Raw genomic sequence first — 26,699 nt, 5'->3', positions numbered from 1 at the left:
TTGTTGGGCAGAGTCGTGTCGTTGTTGGGCCATTGACAGCTGGGAATATGGGGGCTGTGGCTGGGACCTGATGGCGCGGTCTTGGGGGAGCGAATCAAAGGAGAACCACTGAGAGAAGAATGTACATACTAGCTGCAGGGCATGCCACTCAATCAATGACGACTGAAGTGGTGAATTGGTGATGGTTGGTTGATGGAAAACAATAAGGTAGAATTTGAGCCACTCACTCGAGGAGGTGCCGCACTCAGTTTTTGTGCCCCTCAAACCTAGAGGTACCTTACTCGTCGGTTAGGTGGATTCGCTTCGCCAGCCAACCGACTCTCATCGTCGCTGTAAGCTGCTGTACGGCGCCTTTACACCATCGCCAACCAGGCAAGCATCAATGTCAAGAATCGACCATAAATATCCGACTCCGGCCTCCAGCTCTCGTCACTTTTAGTTCCCCTTCCCACTCTCAACCCGGTGTAGTAAAAATTTCCATCTTTCAGTCTACCACAGCAGACTTCTACCTATTCACCCCAATCCTAACATCAGTAACAACTGATGATTCATCGAAGTGGGGATGTGGAAATGCCGAGTGGCTTGGGTGTGTCCAAATTACCAGGTAGGTACCGACCGCAGGCTTGGCGGGGCTTTCCACGACGAAATGCTGTTAAATGAGCAATATCGGTGTCTCTACTCTGGTGCTATGGAAAGAACCAACCGCTTCCCATATCAAATCTTCCTTCCCATTTTCAGTATTGAGGTTTCACATCTCGCAGCAATCAAATAAGTAGCATGAGTCCTGTGACTCGCGTGACTTGGAATCTGACGCCAACCACACTACTTCGGTTACACGACCTTAACACCATGGCTCGCAACTCGCCAGCTCGTATGAACCCGGGTGACTAGGAACGCATACTCCCACATTCCAGAGCTTTTTGCATCGACACTTCCACGTCTCCTTTATCACCTTGTTTCGACGGCCAACGTTGAGCACCCCATGCCAGCAGAACCATTGGTCCGGAGTACCCTCCCGCTCGAACGCGTCAGTACTTCAGCCTTCGTTCAATTCCTGGCGCGAAGAGGCTGGATAGGACGGATGTGATGAGTGGCGTGTGGATGTTGGGGTCGGGTTGGCTGGGCCTAACCATCACATAGGGCCTCTTGAGGATGTGGAGGTCGACAACCTTGGTGGTGGTGCTGACGCAGGCTTCGAGTTGGGTGATGGCCACTGGGGTTGGTTTGCCGGGCTCGAAGTATTTGACATTTTGGTGCGGTAGAGGTAGAGGTAGGTCAAGGTTCTCGTCAAGCCCGGCCTGTGATCTGGTTCGTTTGTGGGCTTGCTTTTGGGTGGTGAGGGTGTCCTGGGCGTTCTGTTGACTGGTTGAGCATTCGACTTGTCAGACCCACTGCAGTCATGCTGATGTTGGATCTCCATGGAATGGTACGTACCTACCTCGTTGTGCGGTCCTGGTTCGTGCTCGATGTGTACCTCTACGTCTTTTTCTTGTGATGTCGAGCTTATTGCCACGGGTACTCGTCGGTCGACGAGTAAGCTTCTCTGCTCAGGAAATGACATCACAGGAGGCACCGTGACAACCAGAACTTCCAATCCAGCCCTGGCAATTTTCTTCTTCGCCTCGAGCTGGAGTCGTTCGGCGGCCAACTTCCGTTTTTGGTCATTCAACTCAGCCTTCTCTGCAGCGATACACTGCCTTTCGATTGCCAGCTCCTGTCTCCTGAGTCCCATGATCCTCTCTTCGGTAGCCCATTTTTCCCTGTCAAGGACGTAGGCATGGTGTTCCTTCTTGAGAAACTCCCTGGTAACGGCCAGTGGCGCAAAGCTCAAGTCCTGTTCCATTTCCCTCTGGGTGAAGCGGACTGTCATCTTGAACAGCTGCCACATTCTGTCGTGGACTTCCTGGGGAAATAAGCATCGGAAGGACATTTGCTGCGCTGAGTCTGCAACGTATTTGCGGATGTCTTCGTTGCTGACACGGCCATCGTCATTGTCGAGTCCGGCGTTGACGGGCATGGCTGGAAGCTGGTTGTGGTTGTTGGTGTTGGACATTTTGCGGTTTGTGATGGGTTGTTGTGATATATACCTCTACACACAGATGAATAGGGTTGCTCGTTACCTTTACATGGAAAGCGTGTTGTTGTGAGTTACTGGTTACCTGTACAGTGAAGGACCGAGGGGTTGAAAGGTGGAAGAGATTGCACAACACGAGCAAAATTTCGAGGGAGGAGTGAAGGGTTGGTGGGCCAGGTGGCAGAGGACAAAGCTGAGGCTCGCTGTCACTTGGCCAACCTTCTCGTCCCAATGGTGTTACGTCTTGACCGCCTGCCGTTTTGTTATCTCGTACCTTCCTCACTTGAGAGACCCTTCACCGACTGTCGAACTCCCGCCCCGTGTCAGGTCAGTCGGCAGATGTACTGCGTAAAGTGGGTGATGCCAGTGAAGGGAAAGAATGACGGTTTAATGGAGAACGGGGAACGGAAGCATCCATATTATATCAGCTTCCATTCAATTTTTTCTTGAACAATTTGAATTTGGAGTCTCGGTGTACTGCGAATCGCCATTTATTTGGTGTTTTCAATTGACATACCTACCTCTACTAGCCACCAAGTGGTGACATAGACCATACGAACTAGAAGATTTAACCATGAGATAGTCATGATCAGTATATAGGTACGCAATCAATCAAAACCTGACATGTTCTCGAAGTGCTACATGATATAGAAGCACTCTGAGTCACTGAAACATGCATCATGTTTCTCTGATGGCTGGCAAACCAACGGTCATCCAAACCAGTCATGGTTGAGGTATGGATGACTAGAGGTAGAGACGTAAAGTGCAAGAGTATCAGCGAGATGGGTTTTTGGAGTCATGGAAAACTCGCAAACGCAGCAAAGGTTCTCAACTACAACTGTCTTAATACAAGCTTTGGAACAATTCCTAAGTACGCCTAGGTCAGTCTTCAATGTAACTTCTTTCCCTCACCCCTATATCTACCTCTAAGGTGCTGGTCAATATCTGCATCTGATCCAAGGTCTTGAATACCTCCACCGATCATAGAGGTAGTTTTGAGTTATTATTTTCGGGTCTCTTTACTGATTCATCACTGCACTTGATTTGGAAACTTTTATATATGATTTTTGTTACAAGCCACGTACCTCTACGGCCCTAGACCTGACCTTGCCGTCTTAACCTTTGCGGGACCGTGCCTGAGCCTCACCCTTCTCTGGTTGTTTGCTTTCTAGAAATGGGTAGGCAGACGTCCCTCCGTCGCGCCGTAGATTTCAGTCACGTCGCGTCTAGCCAAGGTAGAGGTAAGTTGCCCTATAGGTATAGGTAACTCCATCCCCGTGCACAACCCTCTCCTCTTTCTTTTCCTTTTCTCACACAACTACCTCTACAGAAACTCTTCTGTCTCTCCACCCCGCGACACGTCTCACGGTTACCTATCTAAGCAGAACCAACGTAAGTATTCCTCCTCTGTCCAACAATCAGTCTAGAAGTACATGTCTCGCTAATACTTCCTTACTTTCATTCATCAGTTCATCACCATCTTCCTTGTTCCCGGGCGCTAACCCCGCATTCTCAACGTCACAACCTGAGTAGAAGCTATCAACGTAAGTTCTTCGTCTCCGTCCAAGCAACAGTCCATACATCCGCTAACATCTTCTTTCCTTCTCTCATTACCTCTAGACCCCCAACATCATCCGTCTCCATTCCAAGGTTTCGTCGACATCACATCCTCCTCAACTCCCACGTAAGCTACCTCTACCATATTCCGCTATCAATCAGTCAATAATCTCCACATCTCACTGACACTTTATCTCTATTTCTCATCAGATCCTCCACATCTTCCATTCCCATTTCAAGGTAATCATCCCGCCACCCACACTTTCCTCAACCTCCCTTCTCACTAACCTCTTCCCGTCAGATGTCTGCCGCAACCAGGAACCAACAAGACTCCTACGAAGCAATCAAGGAGCGCATCAAGTTCAACATGCTCTCCATCGTGCTGGAGGACATCCTTGTCGTGGCCCCCGAGCACGTCAACACCCCAAACAAGGTTTCCCGAGCCTATCACACGGCAAGGGAGGAAGCGATGCACGGCTACTACGAGCACCTCTGCCTCGGCAACCCCCACCCCGAAGTCCTTGTGGAGGCCGCTGTGGAGTGGGCGACAGCAATCCAGTTGTGGATGAAATTTGTGAGAAGAAACGTCGAGATGTGTCCTGCGCTTGTTTTCAGAGCGGAGTGTGAGGAGCATTTGACGAGACCGTCGGAAGCTTGGTTGCAGTACGTGGCGGGAAGGAGGGAGTAGGATGGGATGGACGGGGGTGAGGGAGAGGAGGATGAGATGAGGTGGGAGTGGATGTCTGTGTGGTTTTCAGTTGGCGAACTCAGGGCTTCTCTTGAAGGTTTATACGTAGAGGTACGTGACTGGATACGAGCGAAAGGAAGGAATATTTGGTGCAAATCTCAGGGGGAGAAGGTGGAATTAGGTCGTGCGTGTGGTTATACCCGGAAGAAACGAGCTTCGGCATTAAGAATGGAAAGAACTTCAAGTTTTTATGGAAGGCTTTGACTAAAGCCATTCCTACCCGTATCCTCAACTTTCCCCTTGCAATGCGATGGCACCATCTTTGAAGCAACAGCAATTTTGTGTAGGTAGTCCACCCATGACGGCAGCGTATTCGAGGACAGATCAACAGAAGGAGTCTGCGAGCAAATACACGTCGTGAACGTAGATCATTCATGGAAGTATGTACCACTACTAAGTGTACATCCATCAGTGCACTATCAAGAACAGCTTGTCATCTGCATTGATGAAGGAAGTGTGAATGAAAGAGCTGCTACTGATCGGTGATCCTGTCACGCTCAACGATTATCGCAACCTTCCAGACAAGTCATTAGATACCTACCACAGCGGAAATATAGGGAGAGTGTCAAGGCTTGAGAGGGGGTTGCAAGGGTAGTTCCAAATCTTAGAGCAGATAACTGGCCCAGCCTTGTTGTGAGATCTAGTACTGTTGGTTGAGGGAGGCCCCTGATTGGTCGGATTTAGGTGCAAAATAATAAAAGCTAAAGACCCCTATAGTGGCCTTCTATAATGGCTGCTACAAGGGGTTTCCTTTTTTTTTTTTTTTTTTGCCTACTTGGGGGTAGGTAGGGGCTCGGATGAAGGTATTCACACTTTCACTTCAGCGAGACTTCTCGCGCGACGGAAAAAAAGCTGTCTCTGATTGGAATTGAACTAGCAACCACAAGAAAGAGAGCGACGACAGAAACCATTGAGCCACTGGCCCAAGTAGTTAATAGAGCTGTTCGTTGTTGCCTTTAATATAGGGAAATGAGGTGGAAAGGGGGGGGGGGGGTAAAAAGGAAAGAACGGAGTAGTTCAGCCAATAAGAGCCCTTCCTTAAACAATAGTGCTAGGGAGCCAACAGTGCTAGATTTCACAACAAGGCTTGTGAAGATTGCAAGCGTTGAACCCTCCCAACAAGGCTTGATGCGCTAGTGATTTTCCCGCTATGGTACCTATCTTTGGCCACTCTAGGTACCTTTCTCGATCGATTTCCTGCTCCTCTGTTCAGTCCTTCTTCCTCGTCTCCCATCCCTCAAAGTTCTCTCATCTAATCAATACCGCAGTCTCATGATGGTCCCGTCCCCTTTCTGGCATTGCATCCCTACAACAGTGATCGCGGCTTCCTCTTGGGCGCACAGGGCCATAACTGGCCGTAGTTTCTGTACAATGGAAGTTGCTTTACCGAAATTCCTTCATCTCCTGTGTAGCCTTACCAATTCCTTCAGCATCTCAGCTTGCTCTTCCCACTCCATCTGTCGGTTTTCATTTTCAGCAGAGATAAGGGGCAGAGTTGCATTAATCCCCGAATTACTTGCCCCTGCTGGCTCATCCGTCGTCATATCCCTTCGACTGCTGGGACGGTCAGCTGGCTTGCCGTCAAGTTCAAGACTTTCCGTTGATTCTGGTGGGTGCGACGATCTATCAACTGATTGATCGACGCCTTGTTGTCGGTCTTCGATAAATTTGTAGGGGTGGGGGTCATTAAGTCCAAGGGGTTTCAAGGTCCAGATCTTTGTCCGGGTCGTCAACACCACTGGTGCTTTAATTTGTTTTCTCCGTGCTTTTGTATCCTCATCTTCTCTCATGTCTTGCGGGATGCGATCAACACATGGCTACCCTGTACATAAGTCGGATTTCATCCTCCTTCTTCTTCATCTTTCCTTTTCTGTGAATCAATCGAGACTTTCACCACCACAATCTCGTTCACCGTCATCACTCCCTTCCATATGGTTCAACACCTGCCACCACTATTGCTAAGGTGTATACCTACCTCTACCTATGTATCCTTGTGTGGGTCACGACCACCGCTTGTGCTCTTCTCTTCAATCCTTTCGGGATCTTCCTCTTCAGCGTTTTTCCTGGGCCGTTCAAGTGCTTCGGTAGACGTAATCAATGTACCCACGTCATTCTGTGCTGAGTCTTGCGTCCATGATGAATCCGGCGCGGTGTTAGTACCTCCACCTAGGGCCCTTAGGGGCGGGGCCGAACTGCCACTGACCCTCTCCTGAAGAAGCTGTTTTTTGAACAAAATCCTCTCCCGAAGAGGTCTTGTTGCGAAAAACTTGCTTTAAGATCCGGAAAGGGGGGCCATGTGCATCTTTGCGACTCAAAGGAGTCGTAAAATGACGGGGATTATGTCGGTGAAAGGTATTCCACTTCCTCTCGACCATGCTTTATAGTCCATACCTAGACTTACTATTGGTTCTAGTCTCATCAGAATCAAGTGACCCCTCTTCGTGGTATCTCTCGTTAGAGGATGGGAGACTTGGTTAAAATGCGGGTTTTTTTTTTTTTTTTTTTTTTTTTTTTTTTTTTTTTTTGGTTGTGTAAAACGGGATATGACATTCAGTTTGTTGGGTACATAAGTATACGTAAAGAAACCTGTTCCATCTCAACCTCCATCCATAGGTAGGTACCTCTGCTGTCTCTGGGCTATTCTCGTATTCGTCTTGACCCATGGTGTCCCCTGGGAGGGTTCAGCATGCTTTCTGTTAGCCTAGAGGTAGGTACCTCTAGGTAGAGGTAGTAGGTACAGCCAAGAACCCCTTCACCTTAACTTCCCTTATTCCAAAGCCAAGCGAATTCCTCGGGCCCCAGCCCCATGGAACTCAGGGCCTCAAATTCTTCCTTGTTCTCTGTCTTTTTATCACGCCAGCCTGAGCTCTGCAATTCATCTTTGTCCATGCCACTCTCGTGGTCATTGCATGAAAGGGCAAAGATTGCAAGTTGCTCCAAATGCATGGCAACATGCTTCTTGAACCAGGTGATGCTGACAACCACATCGTCTCCAGCCTCGTAAGTCCTCTCGGGAGTCGTCTCCCTCGCGATGAGCTCAGACCAATCATCGCAGAATGGACAATCGCTGGCCTTGAAACTTATCATTGCTTTCCGTCCAGCTTCTTCCAGCCGCTCAAGCTGATCCGGTTCGAAAGCTCCGTGAGCAGTGAGAATATGCTGTCTGAGCAAGCTTTGGGTAGTCTTCTTTCGCTCTTCGTCGGCTCCGCAGAGTAAACATACGTAATCGGATCTATGATGTTCAAGTTCGTGGTTAAACCACGATGTCCGGTCTTCGAAGAACTCGTTGTCGCACTCGGTTCCACCCACTGTGCACACATAGGCTTTCAGGTCGCGATACGCATGATGCCTACAGTGTTCGAAATGCTTGTTAGTTTTATCCCTGTGCAATATCTTGAGGTGCCATGATCCGAGCTCCGCAGAGCGGTCAAGCCTACCTCCATGCCTGTTCTGAGCTCAATTGCTGAAGAGTGTAGCAAATAGGACATTCGAAGGGGTCGTCTTTCGGCGATAGGTCTGCGAGTCGAGGTAGTTTCAGGGTCGCCAGTGATTCGGACGTGGTAGAATCGCTGCAATGAGAGACATCGTCTTCCTGTCCTTCACCAAGAACATCCACAGATCCCGCAAGGGTGTCCATCAGATCTCCCTTGACAACGACTGTTGTCGCTTTGGTGGACTGCTTGGCGGTTGTGGTCCTTCGGCTTCCAATCTGGAGATGAGAGGTATCTTCCCCATCATTGTCTTTGGCCGCCAGGTTGTGTTTATGATCTCGGCAACAACGAATGAATAGTCTTCGCATTGCAATTGCCCTTCCCATACGCGAAGACTGCACTCCGTCTCCTAGTTTCGGGTGCTTGCGCCGTACATAGTCAATGTCAAGACGATCTGAGAAGGTATCCATGTTGGCCAAGTTCCGAAATGCAAGATGAAGATGATCTGTTCCGCTCGAGGGCGGTTGTTGGACCAGAACACCAATTTTCATAAGTGATGTGATTCCCCCCGAGATTAATGGAAGTATAGAACTAGCCTCATCAATGGGATCGTCGGTATGAGAATTCCAATGAGAGTCCATGGCAAGATCATTGCCCGAACCGGAACCGGAACCTATCTCCCGGTTGGGCCTGGAACCATTCACAATGTTCATGACTGTTTTCATTATTTGTCAGATCACGGCTATAAGTAGGTATAACATGAGAGCAGAGGATTTCGGCGACGACTTACGGTCTTCAAGCGCCTCAAACATAACCGCCAACTCGAAGTCGATGCAGTCCTGCAAGTCCGGTGAATTTGCCAGTCTGCTATCCAGAGACGACTCTGATTCAGGCTTCCGCAATGCTCCCTGAGGTCCAGCCCACAGCATGAATTTCCCTAGAACATCTTTGACCGAAGCGGAGGTGACCGTTGTTGGCACGGGCACTTGGGCGGATCCATCTCCAAGTACGGTCAGCAGGTCTATCAACTGCTGTCGAATCTTGCGACATCTGCCGCTGATTGTATCGTTGTCCATATTGGGTCTGCAGTAGATGACAGAGGTATTCAGATCGTAGAAATCCCTCTTTTGAACGACAAAACACCTGAAAGACGATTGAAAATGCCTCTGAAGAGTTTGTCTTGCAGTCGATATAGGGGCAAATTATATAGAGGGTTCTTTTGGAGAACAGGTAGTAGTTGATTAAATAGAAGACAAGAGGTAGAAATACCCCTTATTAGTAAGCGCACAGTTCACCTTCCTAATTCTCGGAACTCCGTATGTATTACCGATTAATTCCGAAGGATAGCTTCCATTCTAATTTCCAGGGAAACGAGGCAGGATCTATGTGGGCATACTGCCTACCCCCGGGCATAAACGTTGCAGTATACTTGCAGAGTGCAGACCCTGCCTACCTAATGTCCCTAGAAGTAAATGGAAGTTGTCCCCTAGGATGATACGGTACCTACATAGGTAGGTAGGTACGGTAAGAGGTAGATGCTATGTTAGACTCGACCTATTTCCGACTCAAATTAGAGCCTCTAATATATAGAGGTATTAATAACGTGGTGGGCGTTTGGTTAAAGCCTCAACGTCTATGGCTGGATGTACCTTCCGACTCATAATAGAACCTCTGTTGCATACCTACAGGTATTGATATACGTGGTAGGCGTCAAGTTTGGTCGAAGCCTCAAGGTCTATAGAGGTAGTTGCTTGCCCTTTCCGTTGGGCGTCTGTCTACCTCTACGTAGCCCGACCTTCGATATTACATGTATACAACCTTCCAGCCTAGAGGTACTTCGTTCTTACTACTGCTTTCCTCGCACCTGTTATGAAATCCTCCAAACATCCCGTCTATCTCCAGACTCTGATGGGGGGAGGCACTTACCTACCTCTAGGTAACTTACCTAGGTAGGTACCTCTAGGTAAGCTTTCCCAGATCCAAGCTTCGGCTGCACATCGTCGATCCTGGACTGCACTTCCTGAATAAAACCCTCAAAGACCCAACAACCAAACGCTCAAATCGTCACGCTCACGAGCTTCATCGTTTTGCCCCAAAGCACCTCTGCCTACCTCTACGTACCTTCGTTGCCTGCTTCTGTTCTCTCACGCGTCATGTCTGGTCTTGCATTAACTGGTATTGTGCTGGGTGTTTTGCCCCTCGCCATTGAGGTTTTTGACAGATATGCCGAGGTGGCCAGGCGCATCGATGTCTTTTTGAACATCAAAGCAGAATACCTGGCATGGAGCCGAGGTCTCAAGTACAATAAGGTTCTATACGAGCGAAATCTGAAAGAACTGCTTCTTCCTCTCATGATCGATGACGCAACAGAAAAGGACAAGATTCCCGAACTCATCAAGGATCCGTTGGGAACTTGGTGGACCGAGCCCAAGACAGCTGGCCTCCTGAAGGCACGCCTTCACGATTGCTATGAGGTGTACATGGATTACATTCGAGCGATGGAGCAGGTGATGGAAGACGTTGTCGACGAGCTGGCGTTTGGTAATTCGTCAGTTCAAGGCAAGATCACCACACCGGTAAGTCCAATAAACTCAACTGCACGGCATAATGTCCTCCAGGCTTACTAATGACATCAAACACCTAGGGTGAGGCTTCAGTCATTGCACGTTTGACGGCCTTGAGAGACAGCGACAACCGGTCTTTCCAATGGCACAGATTCAAGTTTGCCCTCAAGGGTCCAGAAAAGCGAACACAGCTGCTCACGAAATTGGAAGATTACAACAGAAAGCTCCGGGAACTTCTCGAGGGCAGCGACAGACTCCGAGACCTCTCTGCGAAAACTCCTGTTGTGACTCAGTCCAATCCTGTAGCCATAGATACTGCGCTTTGTAACTTTTGGTTAACAGCCGACACATTCTTCATTGCTATCGCCTCAAGCTGGAACTGCCGATGCAAGACCCACTGTGCGAACCTCCTTTTACGCCATCGGAACGATGCTACGGCCGAGTTCGAAGTACTTTTCACGAAGGAACAGCCATCTCCGGCAACATGGAATGTCCGGAAAACGAGAATTGTTGGGAAACAGGGCGTCAACTCGAAGCCGGAAGAGGAGGCACAAACTCGGATGACCTCACCATTGGAAGAGGAAGTGACGCTTGTAGATGTAGAGCAAGGAGACGAAAGCGCCAACGCCTCCACTGGTTCCGCCAGGATCACGACCCCAAAGAAGATCATTCACTGTCTCTGTACCGCCCTAGAAACGCCGGTCTCTTCTACAATTCCAGGGGAGCGGGAACCCAGCTACGGCTACCTCATCAACCAAGATATCACTTACCACATCTACGACATGCCCTACCACCTAACCCAGCATCACACCACCGTCACTTTACAAGACATCATTGATGCAGATCTGTTCCAGGATCTTGAACGCAGAAGAAGATGCTCCCTGGCGCTAACGATCGCCTCCTCGTTCGTTCAACTTCTTGGTTCTCCCTGGCTGCCCACGACCATCACAAAGAAGGGCATCATCTTCCTCCTAGACCCGAACCCCTCGGCACAATCACTTGCCGAAGACAAGCCAGCTTTCCTCAACGAGCCATACGTCCACCAAACCTTCGTGGGCAAGAAAACGACAAGAATTGTAGAAGAGGCGATGTCGATTGCCGACTCCCTCGACCAGCTCGGCATCATCCTCCTTGAGCTCGGCTTTGGCAAGCGTCTGAAAGACCAACCTTGCCGGCGACGGTACGAAGAGAAGTTCGCTGCGCCCAACGATCATGTGCGTTCACTGTATGATGTGTTGGCAGCAAGAGATTGGCAAGAGAAAGTGCTCGGGGAGGCGGGACAGGATTATGCGGCTGCGGTGAATTGGTGTTTGGGGGGGAATCGTTCTGGCAGCAAAGTGGAAGGTGAGCCAGCGAATGCGGCAATGGAGAGGTGGAGAGAGGATATGCTCGTTAACGTGGTGGGACCGTTGAAGATATGTTATGAGTATTTGTCCGGGAAGGGAGTGCGGGATTGATTAAAGACATACTAGGACAGGTCAAAAGGCATTAATACAATTTGATATGACATTGTGTAGATCAGAAACAGCGTATCCAAGGTAAGATTATGCATTAGTTACCTAGGTATCCATGAAAACGTAAGGTACCATAGCGGGAGTATGGGGGGAGCATCTAGCCTAGTAAGAGGTCTCCTAGGTAGGCACTTCCGCGCGAAACCTTTCGCGCGAAAAAGACAACCACCAACAGGGTCGAACGGGTAATAGGAAGAAAGAAAGCGACAACAAGAACCATTGAGTGTCACGGGGCTGGCGCCCAGGGGTGTTTGCCTGGCTGGCACCAAGGCCTACCTGCGTGTATACCTCGTAGAACCCTTACATTGAGCCACTGGCTTAATTGATTGATAAGAACGCTCGTTCCTTCCATTCATAGACGGATTTGGATTTGGAATTTGAATTTAGGAAAGAGCAGTCCATCTGGGGAAAAAAAAAAAAAAAAAAAAAAAAAAAAAGGGAAAAAAAAAGTCTAGCGCATCGTTATAGGGGGCACCAAATTGACCAATTAGAGCCTTCTATTGAACAACTAGGCTAGGTGATTCAGCTATGCTAGATGTCTTGGGAGATTTCCCGCTACGGTATAGAAAAGTTGACACAAGGGCTCGAGCTAATCAAGAGCTACCTAGGTATACTCCGCGCACGCCTAAATACCCAACAAGCACGCCATTTCCCCCCATAGTAGCTGATATATTAAACTGGCCCTATCTGGTGTAAAAAACGAGATTTTCAATGTTTCCGACATTTGACATAAGTCCTTAAATTGGTGCTGTAAGTGTTGGACGGCCGTGCCTCTTCGCGCCCATTCACTGTGCTTCCATTCACTGGCCCTCCCGTCCTGGGTATTTAGGCTGCCCTGCTTTTTCCCTTCTTCCTTGTTCCTACCACCAGAATCAACACCTTTTCGTCCTTCCAGTCCAACAGTAAGCGCCACAAGACCGCCTGTCAACAAGAAGCACTTCAAAGACTCCAGTTGCACACCAAAGCAGGAAAGATAGGTAACTGAAGGCTTCCAGAATTTATCTGGAGTCATAGTGTAAACACACCAACATTCAACCATCACCACTGTCACCATCACCAACTTACGATTACTCAACTTTACCAACGCCAACATCAACCCCGCCAACCATCAATATGCTACAATTCGTCGCCATCTCTGAATGTGTTGCGTCGTCACTTGATGTCGGCAACTTGAACTCTTTGACTGATTTCTTGGCAGTGAACCGCCGAGTAATCGGGATTAACCAAACATCAAACATGACATTTTCCACAAGTTATTGGCCAAGTAACAAGTCTCAAAGCAATGCCATAACTCAAATTTAACGACAAAGGAGTCCCAGTGTTGAAAATCCAAGTTGCATTAGGGTATCAAAAGCCAGCCATGCACCACAGCTAGCAGTAACCGAGAAAACGAAACCTGCAACGAGCAAGGCAGAACAGAGCCTTTCCTTCTGATTGACTGATGTCTCATAAGATCAATCGTTACGCCAACGCCTTCCCACCTTCAGCCTTCCCCACCAACCCCGAAACCAACTTCCACACCGCCGCCCTTTGCCTCTGTCCTCCTCCCTCCTCCCTCGGCGTAAACACCTTTAGCCTCCCCTCTGACATGACAAACCCCCCACACGCAATCTTCGCCACCCTCACGCCGGGATGAAACAAGTTCAAGCCCAGGTGCTTGTCCACATACCGACCTAGGGCTTCCGTAAACGGGGACTCCTCTGTCTGGATATCTCCAGAAACAGGAGTCCTCCACTCCCACCCTTCCTCTCCCAGCCGACCAGCCAACTTTCGTCGCTTCTTGATATCCATCTCCCACGCCTGCTTTTCCTTGGTTTTGCCCTTCCCTTTTTCCTTTTCCTTTTCCTTCTCCTTCTCCTTATCGCTCTGCATCTGCTTCCCGGCCCGTACGAACCCCCGCACGTCAGCAGCAGGAATGATGATGTCAATACCCTTTATCCCCAACGGTTCCTGACTGGATCCTTCATTGTTCTCTCCCGCGGCGGGAGTGGCGTCTGGGCCAGTTCCTTTGAGTTCGGGCGGTGGGATGTAGAAGCCAATATTGAGAACCACGTCCCTGGCTAGTGGTCCTTTTTCGGGTATTCCAGCTGTTCGGATCCATGATTCCCATGACTGTACAAGACTTCGAGTGCCGAGACGGAGGGAGCTGACGCGGCAGTCGAAGGTTGTGGAGAGGAAGTCGCTGATTACTGATTTGAGAGGGGTGGGCATCCGGAGAAGGAGGAGAGGGAGGTGGAGAAAGTGGGCGGGGTTTGGAGGGTCGGCTGGTTGGGAGTTGGAGATGGTGAATTGGGTTGTTGGTAGGGTTGATTGTTGTTGATCTGAGGAGGATGGGAGGAGCAGCGCGGTGCATTCGGCGGTTTCATACCGAAGGAGAATGTGGAGGGCCTTCTTGTCTTTGAGATTGGACACAAGTGCTGGCCAGTCGAGTTCTGTTCGTGGTGCGGCATCTTCATCCTCGTTCTCGCTGTCGTTTGTTTCGGGGCTGGTGATATCCAGTACGGCGCCCATGCTAACCCATCGTATGTCGACGTACTCTAACGCCCCAGCTCTTCCCATCACGCCATCCTCTCCGTCTGCTCTTCCTAGGCCGACCTCGACGCCACGGACAACATCACCAACTAGTATTTCGCGCAGTCGTTGTGAGAGAGTCTGTAATCGTACGCGGTCGAGCGGTTGTTTGCCAACGTACAGAGGGGAGACACGGTGCGTCGAGAAGGTGGTGTTGTAGAAGGGTGGTCGCGACTCTTCTTGCTCGATGATTTCTGGGGAAGATTGTCGGTCGGGGGAGGTAGATGAACGTCGCGGGTCGGATTCAGGCTCGGTTTCGGTCCGTTGGCGTTTGCGACCTTGTGGTGGCATCTTGGATATCTGCTTGTGTTGTGGCTGGTTGAGTCGGCCAAGTTCGTCTAGCTGTTGAAGCTGGCGTCCGAGGATCGCGGGGCAATTGCGGTTGCGACACGTTGGTTGTAGCTTAGTTGGTGTAGTATGACACTTGTAGGTATGGGCGCGGTCAGCTCTACTAAGACAGCGCGTCGATCAACTAAGAAATGGTTGAGCAATGTGGTTGACAGTTGGTGTTTTGGTGTTGAGGAAAAGGCGAGGGAAAGTCAACAATCCGTTGCTTGGGGGAAGTCTTATCGGCGTTACCCACCTTATCAGTGCGTTCGCGTCATGCAGCGGGGAATCCGCTGAAGCGTGCTGTGGTTACAGTGGGCTCAATCAGAGATTCAGGGTTCGGGTTACATGAGTGTCTTTCGGTTGGCTCCCCCTTCCTCTCCACATCGTCAACAGCCATCACCAAAACATGGGAAGGGTTGCTTCCCTCACTCACTTCCAACAGATTTGGCTTAGTCGGCTATGAAGATCATCATTACACTCAAGCCGGAGTATCCTCCTCTCTATGCCCCGGCCTTTTCCCGGGCTGGCCATCGTCAACAACCACGCCTCGCCATTTTCACGAACCACCAAGTTCACAATTTACAGGTAAACGATCGAGGCATATGGACGTTGACAAAGTAAATTATAAAAAGATCGACATAAGACATGACACATACGCTTATCCCATCCTAGAGGTAGGTATGTTTGTTGTAATCATCACCTCCCCCGCCAAATCTCGACCTTGTTCCCAAACGTACTTTCCGCCGACAAGCTCTTGCTATGCTGCACCCCCCTCGCCCCATCAAACTCAAACCCCCACTCTCCCTGGTGAGCATGTCCTCCCCCCTTCTGATCCTCAACCTCCCTCGACACGGTACTGAACGCACTCGTCCTCTTCTCCTGCAGTTCTATTTCCTCCACACCATCCACACTGACCGTACACGCAGTCCCCATGGTCGGACTCAACGGCTCCTCGCTCCTCTCACTCGAAAAGCTGATGACCTTTCTAACCTCCACCCTCGAGTTTTGCCCTTGCCTTTGCCGCTCATCACCAATCTTACTACTTCCACCTACGCCCGCACCGCCACCACCTCGTCTGCTGCCCGCCCAACTCTGCGAAGTTCCCTTATTGCTCGTCCCTCTTCTCGAAGTCTTGCCCTTCCAAAACCGGAACAAGCTCTTGAAATACGGGACACACCCACACATGATTCCCAAATGGATCTCCACCGCCGTCCACGCCCACAGCTGGTTGCCCTCCCACGTCGGATCCCACGTCTCCCACACCACATAATGGACCCAGTACATCCTGATGCACGCCGCAAACACGACCAACAGACCAAAACTAAACAACACCACAAGAATAATGCGCTGGTGGATGGGGATATGCGCCCGGAAAAAGGTCGGGAGCGGCAAAACCCAGACGATAAAGTCCGCGAGAGCAGTGACAATGGCGTGCGTCATGAGCGGCGCGTACTCTTGGATGCAGTCGGCGCTGTCGGACTGGATCAGGCTCCAGTACGATGACACGGGGTGGCATTGTGTGAAGAGCAGGATGAAGGAGCCGCAGTTCATGGCGATGATAAAGACCATGGAGACTTTGGTCAGGCGGCGGAACCACGAGTTCATGGGCGCCAGGGCGAGGTAGGACACCAGGATGGAGACTTTGGAGAAGCAGGAGGACATGATGAAGACGGCTTGCGTGGCCATGGAGATCTTGCGCCCATGCGAGATTTCGGTCACGGTCAGGTCCCAGATGTGCTTGTCCCAGCCGAAAGTGGTGTAGGCGAGGATGACGCAGATGGAGACGGTGGTGCCGAAGATCTGGATTATGTTAGTTCCGTTATGTTTGGAAGTTGGGGGAAAGACATGACATACCGAGGCGATGATCATGAACCAGTCGTCCCATCCTGTTTTGCGTAGTAGGCGACCGCGGACGTAGAGTCGGAGACCGAGAAACATGAGAGACAGCGGAAGCATGATGAGTTCGATAATGGTGAGGCCCGGTCCTCGGCTTTCAGGGTTGACGTAGTTTGGTGTTGGCCATTGGGCCAGGACGTCTGGTGGTGGGATTCTCATGCTGGCGAATGTGTGTATGTGTGGGTGTTGGTGTTTTGGCTCGATATTCCTGATATCTCGCCTTTTATTGTTTCTTTCGTGATTCCTTCTCGTCGGTACTGATTTGCCGTTTGTTCTCGATCATCGAATGACAGGATCTGTCGTCCGTCGTCCGTCTACTTTCTTGACGCCAGCATCGATTTCGTTTCCTTCTGATGTGATCGCTGATCACAGGTCGTGGTGTAGTGTAGTGTAAAATCCGGAATGAATGGATGAATGATCGACGACGACAGCCCAACAGCCCTATATCCTACTCTTTATTTCCTTCCGAGTATGTACCAGTGCTAGACTCCCACTATTTTAGTACTGCAACACTGGCAGCGGAAATCTCTGAAGGTCAAGAAAAGATTGACTAGACGAGGTAGCAAGCAAGCAAGCCCGCCATGTGCTGCAGAGCAAGGGGAAGACGAAGATAAAAGGTGATCTTAAGGGCACCCCCCCTCTCCCCCTCCAAACCACACAGCATGTAACCACCCTCGTTCTCCTCATCTTCCCTTCTTCATGACCCTCTTTCAGCGTGGAAGTTCCCCGTGGCAGGGCATAGTCGCCGAGCACCCGGTGCTAGTGGTTGAGAAGGGAAACTGAGCTCCGGTCTGACAGGTCCGGGTCCCCTGGTTCGCATACGACCGACGAGTTCTAGACTAGTGAAGGCCACCTTGTGCTTTGACCTTGATAGTGGGTCAGGAGAGGGTGATGAACGGGCAGGCTGCAGTGTGGTTCATCCCATCGAGCCATCCATCCCCCTCTGGTCTATTGACTGATGGGTTCATCCATTGATCGGGCAGCAACTTCTTGCCGGTCTGTTGGCCCGTGTCCGTGCGGAAAAAACCAAACTTCGCTTCCAACTTTTTTTTGTTGACTCCAAGCAGCCTAGGCCGAGGCTAAACCCACCCACGAGACTCCTCGCTGCTAGTGTACTCGTTTTTCCCAGCCGCCGTCAAATAGGGGAATCCTCGCATTCAATGACTCCAGACCTTCTAGAACTAAGCTGTTTGGAGTCCTTCACTCCGCCGCCGTCTCAAAGCCCCAAACCCGCTTCATCAGCGGCGTCTTCTTGGCCATGTGGAGTGGCGCTCGGACACATGGTGATGCCGAGTCATGATCAGGTATGTAGCGAGTGTATTTCTCTGCTGGTTCACTGAGATGAAGAAGAAAAAGAAGAAGAAAAGAGATCTGATCTGAGCTGTCAGCCACGGCAACGATCAACCGGGAACCAGGGGGGGGGATCATGAAGAGAGAGAAGAAAAAAAATATACGAAAAAAGAAACGAAACCACCACGCGGAAACAGGGATGGTGAGGCCAAGGGTCGGAGACAAAGAGGGAAAGATGGAGCCCTGGGGAAATCGCAAAATAACGCCAAGAGGTTGAGGAGCCACTGGGCAGCGCGTGATGGTGTCTGGTTTGGGAATAGCGTCCTCCAGCTCCGAGGGCTGCGACGGGCCGGACGGGGATGAGGTGTCTGGGTAGGGCTAGGTACGAAATGTCTTTCAGCTGAGGAATTTTGGTTGCCGAATTCCCCAGGGTCCTCCCTGTGCCATTTGTTTTGAGATTATCGCAATGATATCCCCTTTTTGGTTGATGTTTGCCGTCGAACCGAGCGATCGTCGTGAAGCGCTTTTGGCTGTTCCGGATTTTCCCTCACATACATCGCCGGAAGATACCAAAAGCTGACCGATAGCTTAGTCGCTTCCATTCTTTCATGGTGATGACTTCGCCTACTCTACAGAAATGCCACCCTGTATACTGTAATGTAACACCTCCATCGCACCAAAACCGCCCACCTAGGCTGCTACCACCAGGCACGTTCCAGGCCAGACACACAGGCTTGAGAGGCACCACCCGCAGCGGGCAGCGGAAATTGCGCGCGCGTGACGGCGTGACATCGTCCATCGCTTCCACGAGCCGAGGGGTTGAGCCGAGAAATCTCCCGTCAGCATCTCATTGCCTTGTTGGGAAAAGTGAGAAATCTCCTCCGAAAAGAGGGGAGACAAATACAAAATGGGTTCGCGATGCCTGCATGCATGCATGGAATGCATAAACTGCCAACCCAAATTATATCCCATGAAGTGTTTCGCAATGTCTGTCCAATGTTCTGTGTGATTGCACTTGTCTCGGGTGTGAAACGTGTGCGGGTACAGGAATGCATAAGGCAACTTCCATGAACCTGTGTGGGTCGTCGTTCGGTCGAGATCGAGATGGATGGAGCGAGGTAACTTCAGTATGTAGATGCAGGCAGGGTGCTGAAAGGAAGGAATTTTACTATGATTTCCTGCAGGAAAGTATCTGCAGGTACATACCTACCTACCTCTACCTCTACAGGTGCAGGCCCCCCTCCCCCCCGCTCGCCTCCTCTTTCGGATCCAATCCCGTTCCTGTGATTACTACATGTGTATGTAGTGTCCCTGCATGGAAGAATGAGGACATGGAGTGGAAGACGGAGAGAATGGATGATGGGGAAGGAGGGGAGGGGAGGGGAGGGGAGGGGAGCTGCCCCTGGTGGAAGACGAAACCGAACCGAAAAAGAATTCTGCGGGTTCATGCTGAACTTGGCAGGTTGTTCATGATTGTTTGTCATCAGGTTGGGGTGCTGGTTGGATGGCTGGCTGGCTGGATGGCTGTAGGATGGATGGGGGAACGGTCGATTACGTGATGACAACTTTTGACGAGATGGAGGGTAGGAGTGTGATGACGGGGGGAAGAAAAAAAGAAAAAGAAAAAAAAGGGTATGAAGAGGGTGTGTATAGAGAGTGGAAAGAGGGTGTAGAATTAGACTAGCATAAACACCAAGAAAGATGAATAGTGGTAGGGGACCGCGACTTCCTCACCTCCTCCTCAACATCATGAAATCCAGAGTTACCCTAGGCAGTCAAGCCCCAACAATCACCGAGAGCGTTTGAGGAGTGGGTAAAGGACTTGTACAGATAATCCGGATGTGATGAGACATAAGAGAAAGTGGGTAGCACAAGTCCTGATGACAAACCCCTTTGTGCAACTCAACCTGTCCAAAAGGGGGCTGTTTGGGTGAATGCTACACTTTGGGTTACAAAGCTTGTTTAGCCGACGGACTCGGCTTGAGAAGAACGAGGTCTGTGTACATCCGTAAAAGGCAACTGTAGGGCAAGATTTGGGGTTTTGACAACGCCTTCTCATGATAACGTCCGGAGATGGTGATAAAGCTTCTTGGCTTCCACTTCCTTTGAAGGACGGGAGGTATGATAATGAAACCGAGCTGTCACTGTCACTGTCTGGTCTGTCAAAATGCCACCGAAGTTTGCTTCAAGTTGATTGAGTCAGGTCATTCGTCGTTGAACTCAACGGTGTTCTTATTCCGCTAGAGGTATTCTCCAAATCCCCGAAAGGAGGGGGGCAAAAAAGCAAGACTCGCAACATTGGGTATAGCATCACCTCCTCTCTCTCTCTCTCCCCCTCCATCCTTCCCACGGCCTTGCTTCTTCCCTCTCCTTCTCGCCATCTCAACACCAACCGCATCCAACCCAGAAAAAAAAAAAATCAAGCCCCAACTTCCACAATCCTCCCCTCCACCCTCGGCGCCACCGCCTTCGTCCACGGCACGTCAAACTCACCCTCATCCAGACAATCGCATGCCTTGCTCTGCACCCCCGCCAACCGACACCACTTTCTCGCCACCCGCCTCATGATCCTCATCTCGCGATCAATCAGCTTCACATCCGCGTCTCTGCCGCTTACCCGTGAGCTGGGTCTGCTCCCTGAACTGCTCTCGCTATCGGAAGCACTGGTATCCCCCACGGCCGTCTGCGATTCCCTCAATGGTTTTACCGTCGACCTTCGCTCTCTAAGCTTAGCGGGTGTCCAGAACTTCCAGTTCGAGAGGGGAGTGGAGGAGCCAGCGCCGTCTTGGCCAGCAGGTGTGGGTTCTTCTTGTTCATCTTTCTTTGCTTCGGCGTCAATGACGCACGTTTCCTTGTCGCAACCGTCTCCCGTCTTGGGCTCGAGGGTAGAAGTCAGGGATTTGGAAGGTTCCCTATACTCATCCACACCCTTGACGACCTTGCCCCAGTGACGATCTTCTTCGGCGCCCCAAAAGGCCCATTTGTCGAGGGCTTTCAGCGCCATAAAGTACTGTCGCAGCATCATGGAGATGAGAATGCCGTTCTCTTCCGAAACGACTTCCTCGCATTCGCCGCCTTCGGGTTGGACGAGGAGAGAGGTGTACCCGTCTTTTCCGCGGGCCATGTAACCCCTCGTTGACATTGTGTAGGTCTTTTCCAGGTCGATCGGTTCGCCGCCAACCTCCACGCTTGTGACTCGTTTTCCTGATGGTAGGGAAGGGTCGAAAACGAATTTGATGTTGGATACCTGGGGAAACCGGCCTTCGAGGGCCGGAAAGAGGGAGACGCCGTTCTCGAGCGCGTCCCAGACTGCTTGTCCCTTGACTTTGATGACCACCACGGGATCTTCAAAGGGGAAGCAGTCAGTCACATCCTTGACGCGGATCGGACCGGGCGGGTAGATCTGATCGCCGCGGATCGTGCCGGCGGCCATGATGGCGATGTCGGCGTGGTAGTGCAGGCGCATGATGTCGCAGACAAAGTTTCCAATGTTGCTTTCGCGCAGGCGCACCGTCGTGAAGCGCGCGTCGAGGGGGGCAGCGCTGAAGCCGATCGGTTTCTCGAGCGACTTCTTTAGCTTCGAGGTAAGTTTATCCACCAACTGGTCTGTCGGCGGATCGCGGGGAATGGTGCTGTAGATGTCCCGCCTCCAGATGTCCACATCCCACTTTGGCTGCCCCGGTTGCGTGGGTGGTGAAGCAGGTCGGCGCACTTCCAGGTACGACAGATTCTTGAAATCGGACCCCGACCGCAGCACATGGGTCCCGTTGATGAGGCTGTGCGCATAAAAGTGATCGTGTCCGCCCAAAATGATGTCAATCTCCCCGTCCATCTGCCTTGCCAGCTTGTGATCGTTCGGTTCGCGCATATGTGTTAGGGCGACAATGAGATCGGCTCCTTGCGCTCGCAGTTCGGGCACCAGCTCTTTTGCTACTTCGGTCGCGGAGCGGTAGATGAGGTTGGGAGGCAGGGCATTGATGGTTTCGAGCCATTCGCGCTCGCCCAAGCCTAGCAGGCCGATCTTAAGCCCGTTGGCGGTCGTGATCATGTGGGTGCGGCCGGCGTTGCCAATAGGCACATTTTCGCCGAGCGCGGGGTCGAGGACGTTGGCGAGAAGCCAGGGGAAGGCGCATTTGGAGGTCAGGTGTTGGAATTGCAGGACGCCAAAGTCGAGGTCGTGGTTCTTTTTTTCCCCCCAATTGTCAGCAACTACATTACAAAGTAAACACGGGGCTTGGGAGAAAGAAAATGGGGGGAAAAAAGAAAACATACACCAACACAAGCGCACTGAGTCCCAATCTTGTTCAGAATCGGAACCATGTGGCTGCCCTTGGTCACCGAACTCTCCAGACTCGGATTGAACACATCGCCTGAAAACAGCGTGACCAGCTCTGGCTTCCCTTGCCCTTGATACCGCTCATCGTTGCGATACTCGTTGACGGCGGTCATGAAGCGCGAAATGCCGCCGACGGGTTCGGCTGAGGAGGCGTCGAGGTGGTAGACGTCATTGAAGTGGAGCAGGCGGAAGTCGGGTTCGGGTGGTGGTGGCCCCACTGGTGATTCTGCCGAGGAGTTGAGACGGCCGGACGAGTAGGTTACTGTTGGCTCGGCCGAGGCTGGTACAGGTGCGTGAGATCCCATTGTGTTTGCGTGGGAATATTAATTATATCGTGATTAGAAGGTAATTGAAGATGGTGTAAGGTGGGAGGTTGGTTGAAGGTGGTGGTAGTGGTGGTGATGTTCTTTGTTGTTGTTGTTATTGTTGTTGTCATATGATGGGGTACTACACGTGTAGATGATGATGATGATGTAGTGGCGGTTGTTGATCAACAAAAAGTCAAGCTAGTGTGGCAGCAATCCAGGAACAAGAAAAAATCAGGGGATCTCATCAAGTCACTTTGGCGGGGAATAGTCCCCTTCATATATACCCGTCATACTACCACTACCTGCCTACCTACCTACGTACGTATGCCGCCAGATCTACTTCGGTTGTCATGTACCTAGACCTGGCATGGGGATGTAAGCAAGATACCTAGTTCAAGGCGGTGGGTGTGGGCAGTGCGGTGAACGAATAAACGAACCACTTGCTTCCGGTTGGCCCTGTTTTCTTTTCGTCTCCAGCTTCTTTACCTATCTTCAAATGGCGGACAAGCTTTGAAGTCCAAATACCAAGACACGGACCAAGAACTCCGCCTCCTTTTGTTTTCCCGTTGTACACTAGAATACAAGGCCGCAATCCCGACCAGTGACTGAAACACGTTGGGAGTCATTGTTTGCCAATGGGCCGCCCACATAGCCGTCTCTTTGACATTCTGGTGGAGGGAAGGTCCCTGAATGTTTACCTCACAGACCAACCATTCAACCAAGCTCTCCAAGCTCACCATCCTGGTGTACGATCACAATTGATAACTACAGATTTAAACATGCTGCCGCCCAAGCTGGGCTGTGTTACCTATCGTATGTAGGTAGACAGGTACGTTCAGGGTGCATGGAGGCGTGGATGGTGTCGATTGGACTGAATCTGTCGGAGTTTATCTGCCTTTCCATTCCCGATACGAGTCTCAGCTGAAACACACATAACGTGTTGATGTTGATAGGGGAATAGGGGGTCATGTAGCGTAGACGAGGGAGCGGGAGATACCGTGGGCTGCCCGACTACTGGTGAGCTGGGAGTGGGAGCTAGGGAAGCTAGGTAGGCAAGTGTGGAGATGGGTTGGTTGTCATGGGAGATAACAGCCCCGGATAGGTAACATGGAGCACATCCCGCCGTTGCTCTCTTCCATTTCATTCCTCATTAGGTGATGACTATCATTGATCACGGGATCCTACAGCCAGATGCTATAAAGCATCAACTCCTCAATCTGTGAACCAGTAGCAGTCAAACGGGAGTTGACCAACATCACCGACCGATCACGAGGTCATCAGGGGAATGTAAACACAAGTGAAAGGATCTACAGGCGGTTGGTCATGGGGGTTCTTCAAAGCCCAGGGGGGCTGCCTGATCCCCTTCCAGGGTTCTCAGCTCTAGATCCTCCAGGGGCGGCAGTGGCGCACAGACACCCACGGACAGCAACCGACAACTGAAAGGGAAAACCCCGCCATTTCTCCAAGCCTCCCCACCAAAACCCCAATCGGAGGTCTCCGCCCGTCGTTTGTCATCGGCGCCAAGTAGAATCCCGTCCTCCAGGGCTCCAGGTGCCCGGCTGGTCACCGGAAGGGCGCGGAGTGGAGTTCGGGGGATGTCACTGCCCCGCCTCGGCTGACAGTCCCCCGGAGGCGGGAGGGAGGTCCACTTATTTTTTCGAGTCATCACGGCCCCGGCTTCCATCGGGTTCCTTCCAGTCGGTAGACATTTATACGGTCCAATCCCGTCTCCGTCTTCCGGATCCGAATTGCCACTTCCACCTCGTGTGAAACCAAAGCCAAGACACCAAGCAAATTCACAATGGCTTCCACTGCTCCTGTTGTCCGCCACGCCAGGCGCGAGGGTTCGTCTCCGTCCTCTTCTGACTTCTCCCTGTTGTACCACACAAGCTAACAACATCTAGACGTCCCCGCCATCCTCGGCCTCATCCGCGAACTAGCCGACTACGAACACGCCCTCGACAGCGTCGAAGCCACCGAGGAAACCCTGGCGGCAACCATCGCCTTCGCCCCTTCCGATTCCTCCGTCGTCTCCCCCAGCCCCGAGACCGGCCTGCCCATCACCGAACCCGTCTCGCCCTCCAAGCCCGCCCGCTGCCTGGTGCTGACCGACCCCGAGTCGGGAGTCGTCGTCGGCATGGCGCTTTACTTTTACAACTACTCCACCTGGCGGGCGCGCCCCGGTATCTTCCTTGAGGATCTGTATGTCAAGCAGAGCGAGCGGAAGAAGGGGTATGGCAAGCGGTTGTTGGTGGAGCTGGCGAAGGAGGTGGAGGCCATGAAGGGAGGCAGGCTCGAATGGAACGTGCTCAAGTGGAATGAGCCGAGCATCAAGTTTTATGAGAGCGAGGCGATTGGGGCGCAGATGATGAGTGAGTGGGTGGGCATGAGGGTTGATGGGGAGGGACTGCCCAAGTTGGCCAAGTTGTTGGATTAGATGGTTGGTTGAAGGTTGGAAAAAAAGAATATACCCATAGTTGGAAAGGGCAGTTTGACGCCTAGACATATGATGTTTGTGTTGTGGTGCTTTTGACCATGAAACGTGCTCGGGTATCATTTTCTACAAGTTGAGCAAAGTCCCTTTCTATCCACCCATACATATCCCATCCCAAATAACGGCCCGCAAACTGCGATTACTGCTTGCCCTTCTTCTTCTTGGGCTCCGCTCTTACCGGTGCGCCCTCAAAGAACTCGAGATCCGCCGATGGTGCCACCGGCGGTTCATACTTCTTCTGTCCCCATTCTATCTCCCACCCTTTTCCATCCTTTCTCCTTTCCATAACCGCCGTCATCCGCCAGACTTGTTCCAACGTCCTCCTCCATAACCTCGGCGTATACCGATGGCAATTGATGGGCTGTTGCTCCCCCATCGGCAGATCCTCGTCCACTTGCCCACTTAGCAACATATTCCTCCTACTCTTCTGCCGGTCCACCAACCAAATCGGTTGTGTCGCATACCTCTGCCAGTTCCAATCCAGCACCGCCTCCTCTTGTGACTTGTCCTCCTTCGCCCATACCATCCTGCCCACCGTCCTCCTCTTGGGTACCTCCCACTCCTCCTTCTTATTCACCAAATCTCTCAGCAGCTCCCACTCCTCCCTCGGCACCGGCGGGAGCACCTTCTCCGCCACCTGCTTATACGTCTTTTTCAACTTGGTCCTCCTCACCTTTTCATTCAGTGGCCCGCCCCAGATATTTTCCTTGGGCACATATCGTTCCGGCGCCAACTGGTGGTTTGTAATTTCCGGCTTGGGGCGGTTGACAATCGGCGGCGCGTCGCCTCCCGTTTGACTCCTTACAAACGCCTTGAGCTTTTCCGTGTCCCAGTTATCCAACCAGTCCGGTTTTCTGCCTTCCTTGACGATGGCCCGCGCCTTGTTGATGTATTTTTGTAGTTCCTCGTCGCTGCTCGGGGTGTCGGGCTCTAATAGTTCTGCAAGGAGCTGGCGGCGTTTGGCGCCCGTTCGGCCGAATGCTAGCAACAAAATGCGCCGCATGCGCGGGAGGTCGCCGGCGTTGGCGGCGCGCAGGTAGCGCAGATCGTGGTGGGCGCGCTTAAGACGGGTGGCGGTTTGGGGACAAGAGGACGGGTCGGAGGCGCGGTGGGCCCGGAAACGCGTGGTGATGCGCTCATCGAAGAAGGGACGGATGAGAACGGGGAGGTAGGAGGATTCGCGGAGGAGGTGTCGGTAGAGGTGGAGGGTCGTTGTGGGGTGGGGGAGGGGTGGTGGGCGGGACATGGCCGCGCGCGCGTGGAAGAACTGAAGTTGTGGGTTATGGTTTCGAGCTGGAGAGTGGGATATCGAGAGCGGAAGGTCAAGTTTTTGGCAGTATGTACCAGCCGGAGGAATGGGAGTTGTGAGTTCGTTGTTCGGGAAGTTGTCATTGTCATCAAAGTTGAAGTGGCACTGGTAATTGGGGCATGTTCTAGAGGGTGTATGGTAATTGACGAATTTACAGTCTATGTTACACACATCCACGTAACTTGAAGTACTACTAAACGCTCCTGCTTTAGTGAAATCCATGTAATGTCACAACCTCTGGGTCCGCAACGATCGTAAACATAAAAGAAAGAAACTGAAT

The 26,699-nt window shown here is 51.5% G+C and overlaps 9 protein-coding genes across 9 annotated transcripts; 3 read left to right on the top strand and 6 right to left on the bottom strand.

Annotated features, from left to right (window-relative positions):
• Nucleotides 1-1,028: 1,028 nt before the first annotated feature.
• On the bottom strand, nt 1,029-2,053 carry NCU07595 (hypothetical protein; the record flags this gene model as incomplete). Its single annotated transcript, XM_957882.1, has 2 exons — nt 1,029-1,355; nt 1,439-2,053. The coding sequence occupies 2 exons, from the start codon at nt 2,051-2,053 to the stop codon at nt 1,029-1,031; spliced, it is 942 nt and encodes a 313-aa protein (XP_962975.1).
• Nucleotides 2,054-3,248: 1,195 nt separating this feature from the next.
• On the top strand, nt 3,249-4,740 carry NCU07594 (hypothetical protein; the record flags this gene model as incomplete). The annotated part of the gene is made up of 5 exons (XM_957881.1): nt 3,249-3,315; nt 3,405-3,466; nt 3,842-3,871; nt 3,933-4,294; nt 4,590-4,740. 5 exons carry the CDS (start codon nt 3,249-3,251, stop codon nt 4,738-4,740), a joined length of 672 nt encoding a protein of 223 aa, XP_962974.1.
• A 2,396-nt stretch (nt 4,741-7,136) lies between these two features.
• Nucleotides 7,137-8,886, bottom strand: NCU07593 (hypothetical protein; the record flags this gene model as incomplete). The annotated part of the gene is made up of 3 exons (XM_957880.1): nt 7,137-7,728; nt 7,817-8,264; nt 8,601-8,886. The coding sequence occupies 3 exons, from the start codon at nt 8,884-8,886 to the stop codon at nt 7,137-7,139; spliced, it is 1,326 nt and encodes a 441-aa protein (XP_962973.1).
• A 1,077-nt stretch (nt 8,887-9,963) lies between these two features.
• NCU07592 (hypothetical protein) lies at nt 9,964-12,402 on the top strand (the record flags this gene model as incomplete). Its single annotated transcript, XM_957879.1, has 4 exons — nt 9,964-10,386; nt 10,455-11,718; nt 11,892-11,912; nt 12,341-12,402. 4 exons carry the CDS (start codon nt 9,964-9,966, stop codon nt 12,400-12,402), a joined length of 1,770 nt encoding a protein of 589 aa, XP_962972.1.
• Nucleotides 12,403-13,346: 944 nt separating this feature from the next.
• On the bottom strand, nt 13,347-14,747 carry NCU16722 (hypothetical protein; the record flags this gene model as incomplete). The annotated part of the gene is made up of 2 exons (XM_011396051.1): nt 13,347-14,067; nt 14,254-14,747. The coding sequence occupies 2 exons, from the start codon at nt 14,745-14,747 to the stop codon at nt 13,347-13,349; spliced, it is 1,215 nt and encodes a 404-aa protein (XP_011394353.1).
• Nucleotides 14,748-15,391: 644 nt separating this feature from the next.
• On the bottom strand, nt 15,392-18,170 carry NCU16721 (integral membrane protein). The gene is made up of 2 exons (XM_011396050.1): nt 16,641-18,170; nt 15,392-16,586 (listed from the first exon to the last, which is right to left on the bottom strand). Exons 1-2 carry the CDS (start codon nt 16,839-16,841, stop codon nt 15,483-15,485), a joined length of 1,305 nt encoding a protein of 434 aa, XP_011394352.1. The 5' UTR covers nt 16,842-18,170; the 3' UTR covers nt 15,392-15,482.
• A 1,956-nt stretch (nt 18,171-20,126) lies between these two features.
• NCU07590 (Ser/Thr protein phosphatase) lies at nt 20,127-22,884 on the bottom strand. The gene is made up of 2 exons (XM_957877.2): nt 22,245-22,884; nt 20,127-22,155 (listed from the first exon to the last, which is right to left on the bottom strand). Exons 1-2 carry the CDS (start codon nt 22,611-22,613, stop codon nt 20,392-20,394), a joined length of 2,133 nt encoding a protein of 710 aa, XP_962970.1. The 5' UTR covers nt 22,614-22,884; the 3' UTR covers nt 20,127-20,391.
• A 1,012-nt stretch (nt 22,885-23,896) lies between these two features.
• Nucleotides 23,897-26,244, top strand: NCU07589 (acetyltransferase). The gene is made up of 2 exons (XM_957876.3): nt 23,897-24,460; nt 24,521-26,244. The coding sequence occupies exons 1-2, from the start codon at nt 24,418-24,420 to the stop codon at nt 25,051-25,053; spliced, it is 576 nt and encodes a 191-aa protein (XP_962969.1). The 5' UTR covers nt 23,897-24,417; the 3' UTR covers nt 25,054-26,244.
• NCU07588 (hypothetical protein) lies at nt 25,114-26,518 on the bottom strand. The gene has a single exon (XM_957875.2). The coding sequence runs from the start codon at nt 26,354-26,356 to the stop codon at nt 25,250-25,252; it is 1,107 nt and encodes a 368-aa protein (XP_962968.1). The 5' UTR covers nt 26,357-26,518; the 3' UTR covers nt 25,114-25,249.
• Nucleotides 26,519-26,699: the final 181 nt, after the last annotated feature.

This window comes from Neurospora crassa, linkage group IV (genome assembly GCF_000182925.2).
Source record: "Neurospora crassa OR74A linkage group IV, whole genome shotgun sequence".
Classification (NCBI taxonomy): Eukaryota; Fungi; Ascomycota; class Sordariomycetes; order Sordariales; family Sordariaceae; genus Neurospora; species Neurospora crassa.
Note: the sequence above shows the minus strand (reverse complement) of the source record. Positions and strands in the feature narration are given on the sequence as shown.

Bases quoted from the DNA above. Each gene is read 5' to 3' on its own strand.
- NCU16721 (XM_011396050.1), bottom strand. From the start codon at position 16,841: ATGAGAATCCCACCACCAGACGTCCTGGCCCAATGGCCAACACCAAAC. The intron at 16,587-16,640 runs GTATGTCATGTC...AACATAATCCAG, and splicing joins GGTTCATGATCATCGCCTCG to ATCTTCGGCACCACCGTCTC.
- NCU07590 (XM_957877.2), bottom strand. From the start codon at position 22,613: ATGGGATCTCACGCACCTGTACCAGCCTCGGCCGAGCCAACAGTAACC. The intron at 22,156-22,244 runs GTATGTTTTCTT...GGGGAAAAAAAG, and splicing joins CTCAGTGCGCTTGTGTTGGT to AACCACGACCTCGACTTTGG.
- NCU07589 (XM_957876.3), top strand. From the start codon at position 24,418: ATGGCTTCCACTGCTCCTGTTGTCCGCCACGCCAGGCGCGAGG. The intron at 24,461-24,520 runs GTTCGTCTCCGT...AACAACATCTAG, and splicing joins CCGCCACGCCAGGCGCGAGG to ACGTCCCCGCCATCCTCGGC.
- NCU07588 (XM_957875.2), bottom strand. From the start codon at position 26,356: ATGTCCCGCCCACCACCCCTCCCCCACCCCACAACGACCCTCCACCTC.